This window comes from Plecotus auritus, assembly GCF_963455305.1.
Source record: "Plecotus auritus genome assembly, chromosome: 3".
Classification (NCBI taxonomy): domain Eukaryota; kingdom Metazoa; phylum Chordata; class Mammalia; order Chiroptera; family Vespertilionidae; genus Plecotus; species Plecotus auritus.
In genome coordinates, this window is record NC_137772.1 from 163,585,645 (window position 1) to 163,601,288 (window position 15,644).

The 15,644-nt window shown below is 40.7% G+C and overlaps 1 protein-coding gene across 2 annotated transcripts in view; it reads right to left on the minus strand.

Moving 5' to 3' along the window:
- SRGAP1 (SLIT-ROBO Rho GTPase activating protein 1) overlaps positions 1 to 15,644 on the minus strand; it is a 288,960-nt gene that overhangs the window by 23,279 nt on the left and 250,037 nt on the right. For both annotated transcript variants that reach the window (XM_080660547.1, XM_080660549.1), the window contains exons 16-17: positions 3,308 to 3,413; positions 322 to 546 (exon numbers count right to left, since the gene is read on the minus strand). In XM_080660547.1, coding sequence (XP_080516673.1) covers positions 322 to 546; positions 3,308 to 3,413 — 331 coding nt within the window. The remainder of the gene's footprint in view (positions 1 to 321; positions 547 to 3,307; positions 3,414 to 15,644) is intronic.

Genomic DNA, 15,644 nt, shown 5'->3' on the forward strand with positions numbered 1-15,644 from the left:
TCAATTCAAAGTTATCTTTTCTTGAAGTACTAGTAAAAATTAACATAGTTCTATATAATATCAAAACCATTATTCTGTACAAAAGCCAAGATAGGGTGGATGTATCTAAAAAGATGTCATCCTTGGGGAAAAGGGATGACTTTCTATAATAAGAAGCCAGGGTCTTGCCATTCTAATTTATCTCAAGTGTTCCTACTGCTGCTTCTCTTTTGTTAGTTGGAAGCATTGACAATTTATGGTCAATTCTTTTTCTTAAAAAGTTGGTTCCTATTCTTCCATAATTTTCCCAGGGGAAGAAGGACTAAACATTTTTTAACTCACCAATAGTCGTCTCCAGCCATACATTTCTCATAAACAGGGCCGTCCAGCTCTTTAGCATCTGGGAAAATAGTCTCATGGTGGATGATGATGGTTTTGACAATTTCATTCACATGAGCCTGGCAGGACACTTGATCCTGTATTTCTGGGACAGGCATCAATGTTGGGCCAAAGCAAATGGCCAGGTTATAAGGGTCCATCATGTTCTCATCACTGTATTGTGAAAGACTTTGAAAGGAAGCAAGGAAAGAGTTATAAAAGAACAAGGGGCGAGGGGTGGGGAGAAGATGAACGTTTAATAAGATATTCCATATTCTGAAAATAGGAATCTAAAATATTTTCTTTGGTTTTTATTATTAGATAAAAATGATATTCCATCCTAATTTAAGTTGGCTCAGCAAACGCTAAAGAAAGTAGAGTGACTTATAACCCCTCAACTAGATTGAAACTGAAAGGGGAATATAAGTCCCCTTAGTTAAGTGGCATTTTTCAAAACCACAAGGGAGTCAAGATAATGTCTTCTACAATGGAAACTGGAATCAAGTAAGTGAGTCTCATTTGCAAACACTGTGGTCAGGCTGTAAATGCTGCTCACGTAAATCTGGGAAGGACAGTAGCAATCTCCATAAAGCTTTAAGGATATTTTTTAAATTGTCCTCCCACTACTCAAAAACATCTCAGATTTCAGTTTTCTCCTATAAATCTTGAGGAAAACCCTGAGGAAAACAAAGCACCTAATTCTCTGTAACCACTGAAAGAAAGCAAACAACTCCACCCCTATAATTTGCTTTTGGGTAAGACTACCAACACTGGATGAAGAAAAGGGGAAAAGAATCCTCAGTTCTCTCATTCCACTTAAAGCTGGGAAACTACAAACTTTGCGGAGGCTTCCGGTTGTCTAGCACTAATTTCTAAATTTCATCCAATGGATATTTGTAAGCTATTTTTCCACAGATGACCCCAAATAAGCCAGCTCTTTATTGCTGCGCCTCTACCACATGAGCAAGGTACTGACTGTTCCAGGGAGAGCCTAGAGATGCTATCTTTCAGTGTATAAAATGTCAATCTTGAAAGGAAATGTAAAATCCAGGTGAACAGATGACAAATGGAAGGAGAAAGAAGATACTCAACTACCTTTGTGAGATGGTGACAGACACAAAGAAACTGAGAAACCACATGACATGATACTTTACCCTCTTTTGGAAATAAGATAGCCTAGAAAGCAGAAAACACAAAAGCATAATTTCCACAGCTAACATATGTCTTTCCCTTCTGCCATTTCTCAAACGTACAATCTCAAAAGAAGAAAGTTCACAATAACAGCCACGATCATGTTACAGATCGTCTTGAAAATGGATGCCGGAAGGAGAAGTGAGAGTCAGAGTAAGAATCGTCTAATTTTCAAAAGACACACTTAAGCTCAATGGGCAGGGCCACAGTTAATCGTCCTGGGTCTTTAATCCAGTGCTGGCTTGAAAAGCAAACACTTGACATAAAAATGTTATTTTCCCATGTTTTTATTTTACAATTTAAAAAGAATAGGTAGATTCTCTTTTAAAAATTCCTGTCCCAAGAATCCCACCCTAGAGGCTGGGCCTTGTCTCTGCAGGAAGGCGGGTGCAGGGACAGAGATGCTGGAAGCAATGCCAGCTGCCTGACTAATGCATGGCACATGTGCCATTCTGTTGAGATACATGAGTCAGACTCAGGTTTTGAGAACTTCCTTGATTCACAGACTACTTTCCTAGTTTGTTGTGGTTTATTGGTTCAGACGTATCAGAAGAATTTGGTCAGGACCGCATAGAAAGGATCAGCAGGAACGCAGAACACTCCACGTTCATCGGAGCACATGCAATTAAAGGTGAAAATGCAAGTCTTCAGATTTACAACTGCCTGGTAACTAGGCCTAATATGAAAAACATTCTTAAAAAATTTCAGTTACAGTTTACACACAATATTATATTAGTTTCAGGTGTACAACATGGTGATTAGACTGAGTAGGCCTTTTTAAAGGTAAAAATTTATGGCATCTATTTAACCTAAACATAGTCTATACCCATACTGCTTATTTCTAGTGGTGACTCCTGTACCAATGGGTTCCTGTTGTCACTGGTGGCTGGTTTAGTTCCATTCTGTATGGTTCCCTGCCAGCATTTCCCTATTGCGCGATACTTGGTTTCTAGGCTCGACCTGAATGGGTGTGATTTCAGGAATAGTCAACAGGGTTGTAAAAAATCCCCATGGCTTGTGAGAACTTAAAACCTCCAGTGAAAAAGAGAAGAGGAAATTTCCCAATTTTAAGAAGGGAGAACCCATGCCAGAATGAGAAGGCAATTCCCCAAGTCACCTCTCCCTGGATCTTTGTTTCTAATTGTTCAACTGAAACACTGAATAACAAGAGGATTCTTCCATATGACTTGGGGAAGATGTTCTTATAATGGAGCTCAGGTAGCAGGAAGTAACACACTAAAAATCAAGTTGCTTAAATTAAAAGAGTAAACGTTTCTTTGAAAACAATGCAGTGATTTTTAAGACTTGTATTACATTTTTAAAAAGAGGTTTTAGAAATATCTTTTGCTTGACAAGGTCTCATTATATTGAATTTGCAAAAATTCCTTTTTGGATCTGTGTGTAAGACTCATCTATAATTCCCCTCCTTCCTCGACTACCACAATAAAAAATCACAGAAATTTTCTGCAATGAGCAGGTGGTTTATACCATTTTGACAAAAACATTCATGACCTCACCGAAAAGTGTTCTTTTTAGTGCTATTTGTATATTTTTGCACTTATGACCATAGTTTCTGCATCTTTCATCTATCATACAACGACTTTGATCTGCTGAGGAAAAATGTACCTGCAGTCTATCCTCAATCACTTTTGACTGCTGATAAATGAAACATTTTACAGAATCCAGAAACAAAGGCAGCATTCAGAGCTGTGCCAATAGAATTAAGATGGGCATCTTGGCAGGGCACTAGGGTACTTACTGATTGAGGAAGGCAAAGAGGTACCTCATCACTATGAGGACCGACCGGGGCAAGGTCAGGAGGAGTTTGCGGATGTGAAGCGCCCTCTCATAGAGATTATCTACTCCTGCAGAAAGAAGAGGACACGGTCAGGATCCTTTCACTCGCCACACTGAAAGCAGAACACACCTCACATCTGAACATATGCAGTCCCTTGCCCTTGGGTGAGATGTAGTCACAACCAATACAATGCATAAGCAACTACCCTGAGTGTAACCCCATTTCTGAAGGCTTCTACTCTGACCCATAACTGTTTCCCCTGATTTTCACCGTCTTGGCCTTGAGCAACTTGGAGTCTTCTAGATTTAAGAAATCATTTTTCACTTGTTGCTATTTCTAGATTTTGCATCTGATATGGTTTCAATCCCTTTTTGCTCCATGTTAAATAAAGTAGCTTTGGGGGATAGTCTCCTACACCCCATTATTCATGAATTCCTCATATATTTTTCTGTAAATTACCATGATTCAGGGAATTCCTTCCCCCAAAACCAACCCCAGTATTTTATTTATATGACTTTTACCTTGTATTATATTATTTCATACATTGTTTAAACAAAATATTTTAGAAGAGCCTGCTAGGTTTCAAGCACCGAGTTAGACATTAAGAGTACACTAGTGATAGGATTCCTGCTCTCATAGAATTTACAGCCTGGTGTTTATAACTATTCATTTCCTTATCCTGCCTTCCCTGTAAGATGGTGAGATATCTGAAGAGATGGGTACCTGGGATTTCCTAGTATCATTTTATCTCTTTCTAGGAATACAAATTGTCCAAAGCTTCTCAATACTAACGGGCTTATGATCAGCAGCAAAATGGTTATTGTTAATTCATTATCTGCATAATGGTTCACATTTTAAACCACATTTTCTCATTTGTTATCTAATTTAATGTGGAAAACAATACTGTGGAGTGGGCATGGCATGTATTGTCATCCCACTTAATAGATTAGGAAAGTGAGAACTGGGTACATGGCTCACCTAAGGTCAGCTGGCTGGAGGCATGGAGCTGGAACAGAACCTGTTCTATGTTTCATAAGTCTGGTTGTCTTTCTTGGATTTCAAAGTATCTTTATAAAGATGCTTTGAAGATACCCAAGAAGCATACATTTGAGAAAAACATTTCAATGTTTATTTCAAAAATATTTTTAAAGCATACTATAATTTCATAATACTGCATTTATTCTTAATTGATCTTGAGATATTCATGTAGTCCACTTGAAAATCTCAGGCTTTAGCTTCTGACAGGACAGCGAATTGATTCTCCCCCCACTTGTCATGTTTTTAACCTTTTCCCATCCACAGATGTGGTTATCCCTCAAGGATCTCTCCTTGGTTCTCTTCAATGGCAACCTCACCCCGTCTCAAGGTTAGGACCATGACTCTTATGAAGATGGTATCTTTGCTTCATTCTTCTCACTTGTGTGGGACATAAACCTTGTTGTTTCTACCCCCTGATTATCTCACTGAAAATTTCTTAGTTGAAAACTTTATTATTACTAACTTGGACCATTTAATACTCTCCTAATAATTTCCTATTCCAATTCTTTTAAACCAGTGGTTCTCAACAACCTTAACGTGGAATCACCTGGAGAGATTTTTAAAAATGCTGATGCCCAAGAGTCTTCCTGCAGCCAAGGCTGAGAAGCACTGCCTAATCACTCATGCCAAGCACAGGTCCTGGGAACCTCGAGTGCTGACCCAGCTACTTTCCACTTATCAAACCATCAGGTTACCCAGGCATTCTATTTTCCTCTCTGCACGGCTGAAAAGGTGAGAAATGTATTAGAATATTCTAATTTAACCACGGAGGAGTTCGCAAAACAATAAATAATTTATCTGGATCCTTGGGACAAATTACTTTCATTTCCATCTTTGAGTATGCCGTAGCTGGAACTGTCGCTGTCTTCTTTTAGAAAATGGGATTTCAGAAACTCTAACCAGAAGATAAGTAAAACATACTCATCCAATTAACATTCCTATAACACTTTAAAATTTTCAACATAAATCTATAATTAATAATAGTGTGATTTCAGTAATATTGAAATAATGCACTTATATCCTACCTTTTCATTTGCCAAGTATTTCAAAATGAAGGGAAAAAAAATAACACTATGAACAGGTTAGGTTAGGGGCACATCTATTAAATTTAAGTACTTTGTTTAATATACTTCCCAGACAATGATCTTGATTTTTTTTCCCAGAAAAGAGGGAATAAGAGGCTTTTAAAAAGTTATTTAACAGGTACATAAATTTACCGAGGCCACAAGAACTCAATAATTAAGTTAGCAACAATTCCAGTGTCCCAGTAGGATCATAACATGTCCTAGAGTAATCTGTTTGTCTTCCATGACAACTTCATGGGCCACTTGTTAAACCCATATTGTACAGTGAGGAGATGAAATACCTATAGATGAAGTAATTTGCAACTCACTGAGAGTTTAGGGATAACTTTGCATCTATAAATGCTATATACTCAGGTATAGCTAGATTATTGTTTCATACCCAAAATTAAATGGTTAAAAGGTTATTACCTGAAATAACTGATTACAAAAATAACTGCTGTTGCTCTTCTCAGTTAAAGATACAAAGACAATTAGCATTCCTGTATCTAGAAAGTCTATCTCAACAAACAAGCAAAATCGAGAAACCAAGATGGCGGCATAGGTAAACACCTGAACTTGCCGCCTCACACAACAACTTCAAAACTACAACTAAAAGACAAAACGGACATCATCCAGAACCACAGTAAGACTGGCTGAGTGGAAATTCTACAACTAGAAGGAAAGAGAAAAGCACACTGAGACTCAGAGGAGGTGCGGAAGGCAGAGGTACGGAGGCGCACACGCAGAGAGGGCTGGCATCTGAGTACGTGGCTGGCTTTTTCAAGACGGAGGGAGACAAAAGCTCCCGACTGCTCTGAACTCCAGTTCCGGGGGAGACTCTGGAAACCCAGACTCATACGGGGAGAAACTGGACTGTCTGGCAGCGGGTGGAACTCGAGGGCGGCTTTCTCTCAGAGGTGCTTGCAGCAATTACCATGGGACACTGAGACCCAGGGGCCTCTTAGGGCAGGGCTGAGGGGAAGCCATTGCTGTATGCTCCTACCTGAGACTCCGCCCCACCCAAGCTGTGCGCAGAGGCTTTTGCATATGAATGGCCTGGTCCCTTGAATTCTAAACTTACCTAACAAACTGCAGCTGAGTCAGAGAGACCCAGAACATCCAAAAGAAGGCCCAAGGCCCCACAGCAGCTTGCAATGCTTCACAGCTGGGCCCCATCTGGGCACCTCCAAAACCCAAACAAAGAAGAGGAATCTGCAGATCTCTCTGTAGCTCCTGCTGGGTGGCCTCAGGTAGAGGCTAAATTAGCACCTCCTTGGAGATCCAAGAGCCAGTGTACCCAGGGGTCAGAGTAGGACCATCCAGATTACAACTCCTTAGATCCATAAAGGACACACTCAGGGGGCAGACTCAGTGAGCATCAAAGCCCCACTGAAGCAAGTCTTGCCTCATAAGGGTGTCTCCAGCACAGAAGTTCTCCCATCGTAGACACAGCTGATCCTCACAGCCAATTGGCCTAGAGGCCAATTCCTCCCAGTGATACCAACAACAATCAAGGCTTAACTACAAGACTGTGCACACAGCCCATAAAGGGGTGCACCAAGAGTGTCCACCTCAGGTAACTGGGGAGGCTGAGCCACTGGGCCCTATAGGACACCTAGCACACAAAGCCACTCTATCAACACAGGGAAGCAGCCAAAATGCGGAGACAAAGAAACAGGTCACAAATGAAAGAAATGGAGGAAAGCAAATGACTGTATATAGAGTTCAAAACCACAGTTATAAGGTTTTTCAAGAATTTTCTAGAAAAGGCCGATAAATTTAGCGAGACCCTGGAGGATATGAAAAAGGACCAACTAGAAATTAAGCATACACTGACTGAAATAAAAAATAATATACAGAGATCCAACAGCAGACTAGAGGATCGCAAGAATCAAGTCAAAGAGTTAAAATACAAAGAAGCAAAAAACACCCAACCGGAAAAGCAAAAAGAAAAAATAATCCAAAAATATGAAGATAGTGTAAGGAGCCTCTGGGACAACTTCAAGCTTACCAACATCAGAATTATGCGGGTGCCAGAAGAAGAGAGAGAGCAAAATATTGAAAACCTATTTGAAGAAATAATGACAGAAAACTTCCCCCACCTGGTGAAAGAAATAGACTTACAAGTCCAGGAAGCGCACAGAACCCCAAACAAAAGGAATCCAAAGAGGACCACACTAAGATACATCATAAGTAAAATGCCAATAGCAAAAGACAAAGAGAGAATATTAAAAGCAGCAAGAGAAAAACAGTTAGTTACCTACAAGGGAGTACCCATACAAATGTCAGCTGATTTCTCAACAGAAACTATGCAGGCCAGACGGGAGTGGCAAGAAATATTCAAAGTGATGAATAGCAAGAACCTACAACCAAGATTATTCTACCCAGCAAAGCTATCATTCAGAATGGAAGGTCAGATAAAGAGCTTCACAGATAAGAAAAAGCTAAAGGAGTTCATCACCACCAAACCAGTATTATATGAAATGCTGAAAGGTATTCTTTAAGAAGAGGAAGAAGAAGAAAAAGGTAAAGATAAAACTTATGAACAACAAATACATATACTATCAACAAGTGAATCTAAAAATCAAGTGAATAAAAAAATCTGATGAACAGAATAAACTGGTGAATATAATTGAATCAGGGGCATAGAAAGGAAGTGGACTGACAATCCTCGGGGGGAAAGGGGTGTGGGGGGTGCAGGAAGAGACTGGACAAAAATCATACACCTATGGATGAGGACAGTGGAGGGGGGGTAAGGGCATGGAGTGCGGTGGGATGGGAACCGGGTGGAGGGGAGATATGGGGGGGGGGAAAAAGAGGAACAACTGTAATAATCTGAACAATAAAGATTAAAAACAAACAAACAAACAAACAAGCAAAATCACTCAAAGGTGAAATTATATATAAATACCCATTCTTAAAAGTAAACATTGAAATTTACTAGCATTTATTTTATTCCCTTGGTCATTAAAAATTGTGTGTGCAGAAATGATTTTACATTCATGATTGAAACACAAACACTCACAAAGTGTAACATATTTATGTAAATAATAAATTATAAAGATGAGTTGTCCCATTAATGGTCCCCTGATTGGCAATACCCTCTGCTCGTTTCAAGCCACACAGAGAGCCATACAAGGGTCATAATAAAAACAAAGTAACAACAATAAAAAACTTCTGCTGTTGTTTACTGAGGACCTGGGGGTGTTTCAAGAGTTAAGTCTAGCCCAGCCAGCATGGGCCAGTGGTTGGGCATTTACCTATGAACCAGGAGGTCATGGTTCCATTCCTGGTCAGGGAACATGCCCAAGTTGTGGGCTCAATCCCCACTGGGGGGCATGCTGGAGGCTGCCAATCAATGATTCTCTCTCATCATTGATGTTTCTCTCTCTCTCTCTCTCTCCCTCTCCCTTCCTCTCTGAAATCAATAAAAAGTATTTTAAAAAAAGAATAGGGCAAAAGATATTTACATACAAATTCCATAGCAGCATCCTATATAATAAAAGCCTAATATGCTAAGTGTCTGGTCATCCATTCAACCAATCAAAGTGTAATATGCTAATGATATGCTAAGGCCGCTCAACCGCTGGCTATGATGTGCACTGACCACCAGGGGGCAGACAGTCGACCAGTTGACCAGTCGCTATGATGTGCACTGACCACCAGGGGGCAGACACTCCGACTGGTAGGTTAGCTTGCTGCTGGGGTCTGGCTAATCGGGACTGAGCGAGACAGGCAGGAAATGCCCGGGAGCCCTCCCACGGTCCCTCCTCAGCTGACCAACCTCCCACATCCCTCCCTGGCCCCGATCGTGCACCAGTGGGGTCCCTCAGCCTGGCCTGTGCCCTCTTGCAATCTGGGACCCCTCGGGGGATGTCGGAGAGCCAGTTTCGGCCCGATCCTACAGGCCAGGCCGAGGGACCCCACTGGTGCACAAATTCATGCACTGGGCCTTTAGTCTATCTATATAAAATCCGAATGGCGGAATAACCGAACGACCAGTCACTATGACATGTGCTGACCACCAGGGGGGCGCATGTGGAACATGGCGGGCGTTAGCCGTGGCAGAATGGTGGAGCAGGTGAGTGGGGATGCCAGACTAAGGCGGGGCGCCGGTCGCGGTCATTAGGGCGAGCCTCTGGTGGTTACTGAAAATTCTTTGCTCCTGCACTCCACAGTCCCACCCGGTGCTTGCACCTGCTGCTAGTGCTGGCCCCACTCACACCTGCTGCCAGCGCCAGCCCTGATGTCTCGGCACCATCAGTGGGTGTGAGTGGTGACTGCTGGCCCCGATTGCCCTACAGGGCTTTTCCACCTCCCCCTGCCCCTGAGGGGCGATTGGGGCTGGAAGCCGCCTCTCACACCTGTGCCTCTCACACCTGCTGCCGGTGATGGCCCGGCTTGCACCTGCTGCTGGCACTGCCTCTTGCACCTGCTGCTGGCAATGGCCCCACTCGCACCCACTGTTGGTGCCCAGCGCTGGTCTGATTGCTTGGCGCCGTCAGCAGGTGTGAATGGGGGCTGCCGGCCCTGATCACCCATGAGGGCTTCTCCACCTCCCCCTGCTCCTGAGGGGCGATCGGGGCAGCAGCTGCCGCTTGCACCCACTGATGGCGCCGGCCCCAATTGCTCTGCGCCTCAGCAGGTGCGAGTAGGGCCAGCACCGTCAGTGGGTGGGGCCAGGCGGGGGTGCAGAGGATGGGCTGAGACCCGCCCCTGTGCCCACTGCAGCCTTGCAGCCCACCATTCCTTCCAAGGTGCACGAATTTGTGCACTGAGCCTCTAGTTATTCATAATAGCCAAGAGGTGGAAATAACCTATATGTTCATTCATGGACAAACGGTATAGACCAGTGGTCAGCAAACTGCGGCTCGCAAGCCACATGCGGCTCTTTGGCCCCTTGAGTGTGGCTCTTCCACAAAATACCATGTGCAGGCGTGCACGTACAGTGCGATTGAAACTTCGTGGCCCATGCGCAGAAGTCGGTTTTCGGCCTGGGCGAGTCTATTTTGAAGAAGTGGCATTAGAAGAAGTGGGAGTGTCAGTCGCATGTGGCTCACAAGCCACGGTTTGCCGACCACTGGTATAGACAATAAAGTATTCAGCCTTAAAAAAGAAATGGAATTCTGATATACACTATAAATTGGATAAACCTTGAAGACATTATGCTAAGTGCAATAATCCAGAAATAAAGAGAAATATTGTATGATTTGATTTATATGAGGTATCTAGAATAGTTAAATTCATAGAGACAGAAAGCAGAATGGTGCCTGGCAGAGATTTGGGGAAGGGAGGAATGGGTAGTTATTGCTTACTGGGTACAACGTTTCAGTCTGGGAAAATGAAAAAGTTCTGGAGATGAATGGTTTAGTGCCCTTAAACTGTAAATTTTTCTTATGTATATTCACACACACACACACACACACACACACACACACACACACACACACACACAGATCGGGAGGGGGTGCTGTGAGATGCAAATGAAAGATTTCAGGAGAGAAAAGCCACAGGAATGAAAAAAAAAGTGACACCAAAAAGACTAGATGAAACAGTGTCAGGCATACATTCTCTGCAACTACAGTAAACATAAATCAAGGCACAGCAGAATTGCTAGCATTCCTGAAGTAGTAGCAAATCTATCTGTCCCAGAGGCCTCGGACAACGCTGGCTGTGAGCGGGACTCAGACATCACCTGACTGCTTGCTGAACAGGCTTGCAGCGTGCATCCCACAGCAGTCCTGCTCCATACAAATGACTCATTTACTCTCCTGAGTCCAGTTACTGGGTCAAAATTTATGGTTGCTACGGGCACTCTGATTAATGTGCATTCCTTGCTGGCTGTGAGTGTGGCAATTCAGTCTTTCATAATTTTAAGCTGCGTGAAGAGATGGATCTTTCCCCTAGAAAAGGTGTCAGTGAGGAAAACCGGTATTTCACTTGGATTTCTTTTATGCTGGGCTTTGTTTCCACAATTCGGATCTTATGTAATTAGGTAAAAGTGGCATTCTTCCAATCTTGGTCACATGCTCCAAGCTCCGTAGGCTAATTTATATTCTTTTTTCTAGCATGGCAAGGCTCCTACATCGAAATCCCAACTTCCCAGTCTAGGGGTTTGACAGCTCCATGTAAATTTGTGTGAAACATTCCCCACAAAGCACAGGTTACTTCAGAAAATGGCAAAAAGTTCAAACTAGTGTTATTTGAAACACCAGGTCTTCTGTGGCACTATCTGCAAAAGTATTGGTTTGTCAGAAAACAAAGAATAAATCACAAGATGCAAATTAATCTTTAAGTATAAAGACAAAAAAGGAAACTGATGGCCACATTTAAATGGTTTATTTAAGAGCCAGCATGCAAAGATTTCTGAGCTCCATAGCCCATAAAGCAATATTCAAGGTGAAATGAACAGTCCCAGGACAGTTAGGTTTATTGTTAGGTTCTAATAATGTCTAGGAATTCATCAGTTGTATGTGTATAACAGTGATGTGTGTGAATAACAGGGAAAGGAAAAAAACAAAAAACAGAGAGATAGTCTAATACATCTGGATGGATCTTAGCCTAGAGATGAGTTACCAGCAGCTCTTCTAGGCAGAGGAGGAAATGTTAGCGACTTCTCTCTAATTAACTATTAATAGACTGACTTCTGTGAATTAAGCCACTGTGTTCTTTCTTAGTTAAATAGTAACACTGTAGAAATATATACAGAATGTTTCTCCTTCTGCTGAATTATCATATTAAGGTTTGTATGAAGAAACTGAGTCTTAGCCTAGGAAGCTTTACTTATTCAGTTCAGATACTAAGCCTAGAAAATATTTTGGGGGAATAAAAGAAAATTATTATAAGGCATCAAACAAATTTAGAGTTCAGAGAGAAAACAACCATGTTCGCAATAAAGCTGAAAGAATTTTTAGTAACAAAAACATACACTAGAGGGCCAGGAAAAGAATTCAAAAGTTTTCATGAAACAATTAGAAATGAGCAAACTGATTTGTGCACTAAAAGGCTCATCATAGTATTTTGTATAATTGCAAAATCACTGGAAAAATCTAAATTTCTAAAACTAAGGGATTTGTTAAATTAAATAAAAACCACTCCATATTTAAAACATATTTACAGATATGAGAATATGTTAATGACATCATTAAATTTAAAAAGTGGTTTACAAAGAGCAAATATAGTATGGTAAATTTTTTAAAAAATATGTTTTCATTGGTTTTAGAGAGGGAGGAAGGGAGAGGGAATAGAAACATCAATAATGAGAGAGAATCATTGATCGGCTGCCTCCTGCATGCCCCCTACTGGGGATCGAGCCTGTAATCTGGGCATGTACCCTGACCAGGAATTGAACTGTGACCTCCTGGTTCATGGGTCGACGCTCAACCACTAAGCCTTGCCAGCTAAGCAGTATGATAAAATTTTTAATGACAGATTTCTCGAGATATAATTTATATATCATATAGTTCATACATTTAAAGTATACAATTCAATGGTTTTTAGTATATTCACAGTTGATTAATCATTACCTCAATCAATTTGAACCTTCAAAAAGAAATCTCACATCTATTAGCAGCCACTTGATATGACACAACTTTGATTAAAAGTATGTGGTTGTGATATACCCATATAATGGAATATTATTTGGCAATAACATAGAGTATTGATACACGCTACAACATGGAGGAACCTTAAGACATTATGCTAAGTGAATGAAGCCAGTCACAAAAGACCACATATTGTATAACTCCATTTCCAGGAAATGGCAAAAATAGGTAAATTTATAGATAGAAAGTAGTTACCTACTTCTGAGGGTAGTGGTGGTTAGAAGTAAATGAGAAGTGTTTTCTAATTGGGATTTCTTTTTGGAGTCATGAAAATGGTCTAAAATGGATTGTAGTGATGGGTGCATCAACTGTGAATATGCTAAAAACTATTGTATTATACACTTTAATGGATGAATTGTATGATATGAGAACTATATCTTGAGAAGCTGCTTTTAAAAGTATATAGATATATGTACAGAAAAAAATCTGGAAAGCCACTAAAAAGGTGAATGTAGCTATCTTTGTGTAGAGGAATTCAGGTGATTTGTTTTTCTAGTTTATTTTCTAATATACCTACAGTGACCACATATTAATAGCACAGTAAACAATTTTTTTAAAGTATAGACTGGCTATTTGATAATTTCAGTGAATTATTGTTATTTTTTAGGTATAATAATGGCATTGTGGCTAAGTTGTACATATAAAAATGAGAAAAGAATCTTCATAGTCCAGAGATACAGACAGGTGAAGTGATATGATGTCAGTGGGATGATGGAAGGGGTATATAGGTGGGATAGTTTTACCTAAATGACGGTTGTTAAATCTAGGTGACCATTTACACTGGGGCTCATTAGGTTGTTCTGTATCCTTTTGTAGATGTTTGAAATTCTGTATAATAAAAAAGTCAAAGGAAAGATAGATTCTGAACACAATGGACAGTATAGTTCTACTGTGGCTTTAAAAAAAGTTGAGTGTGCACAGGAACAGAAAGAGAGCTGAAAGAAAGGCAACGAGGAGCCCCCACACCGATGGTTCTCTTTGGGTGGTGGCGTTCGGCATGGCAGCACTTTCCTCTTTGTGCTTTTGTGTGTTTTTCAAACATTCTACAATGACGACATCTGGTTTTGTGAAAGTTAAACAGTTACTCCCTAAAAATGTTTCCCCATGTCCAGAGCAGCCACCTAAATAATAACACATAATGTAAAATGGAATGCAAACGTTCCCTCTGGGCTCGCAGCCGGAGGCAGCCAGCAGAGGCCATGAATGGCTCCGGTAGCTCTTCTACAGCCAGGCACTTGGACTTCTGCCCTGGAGCATCTCAGAGCCACAACTCACATTCTAGAAGCTGCCCAGACTGTGTGGGCACAATCTGGAGCATTCCCAAAACCATTCACAAAGTAGATGGTTTAAAAAAAAAATCAACTTTTGGGTGAGAAACTGAGATACTACCAAGTTTGTCACTTCAAATTTACATTGCATTTGAGTTCACCAGGTCTTCAGGTAAGCAATTAAAAAAAATTTTGCAGTGAATTGGAGAAAGAATAGTGCTCATTGAAAAAAAAAAATGCTAAGACCAATTCTCTTACTACATATACTATACGCTTCCAAAGATTGTGGTATTTAGGAGCAAAACGTGGCATAATGATAACTCACCATAAAAAAGCCTTTCCCCAAACAATCCAAAAAATAGGTAAACAAAAAGTAGGAGGTGTTCTAGAGGTTTATGTAACTCCTAGAAAAGATGAAAAGGGAAGGTTTTTCTATACAAAATAACTGTCACATGCAATTACCTTATTAGGGAAAGTCAAACCCAATTACAGCAATGCCAGGAGAACGTGACATGAACAACCACTGATCTCCATGAGCGCCCTCTCTCCCCTGCAATTCCTAAATCTTTGTGCTTCTATCACATACCAACTTAGTTGCGTTTATGTGTAAATATCTTATCTCCCCTACTAGATTTTCAGCCTTGTGGATGCAAAAATCAAGTCTTTGACTCCCTAGAAAGTTTTGCACATTGCAGGCAATTAATCAATGGTTCAAATCGTCAAAAGTATGTAACACCGATGAGAGGATATGATGATGGACATATTATACCATTCTCAAAGATTTTACTGAAAATCTAGAAAAACTACAGATGCATCATGGTCACATTGGTAAGAAAAAATGCTTACCTAGAGATAAATCAATAATAGTCAGAAATCCCTTCTATTCAAGATACTACATGTCGGAAGAAAAGGGGTTGTACTATGTAGTGCCCTCCCATATTCTTGAAAATATCCTATTCTGCAAAACTGTATACTGAAAATAACAGCACTTACGGGTAAAAGACTGTTAACACCTGCGAAAGTTAGCAACTAGAGCACTATCCAAATCATTAACAATACTACTTACATTGCTAGCACAGTGAAATATCTACTGGTGTGTGTATCTCACATCCTTATCGACTTGAACCCCAGGGCTTCTGCTTCTTTGAAATGAAGATCCTGGAGGGTTTTCGTATCCAATATAGACTATTTTCATGAAATTTAACCCAAGGATTATTAATCCATTGACTTTCATTAATTCCCTCCATTGTTTTAATGAATACAGGGGTAAATGTCTTTGCAGCATCTTTGTTTGCACTTGTAACATTTCATATAAAGCACCGGT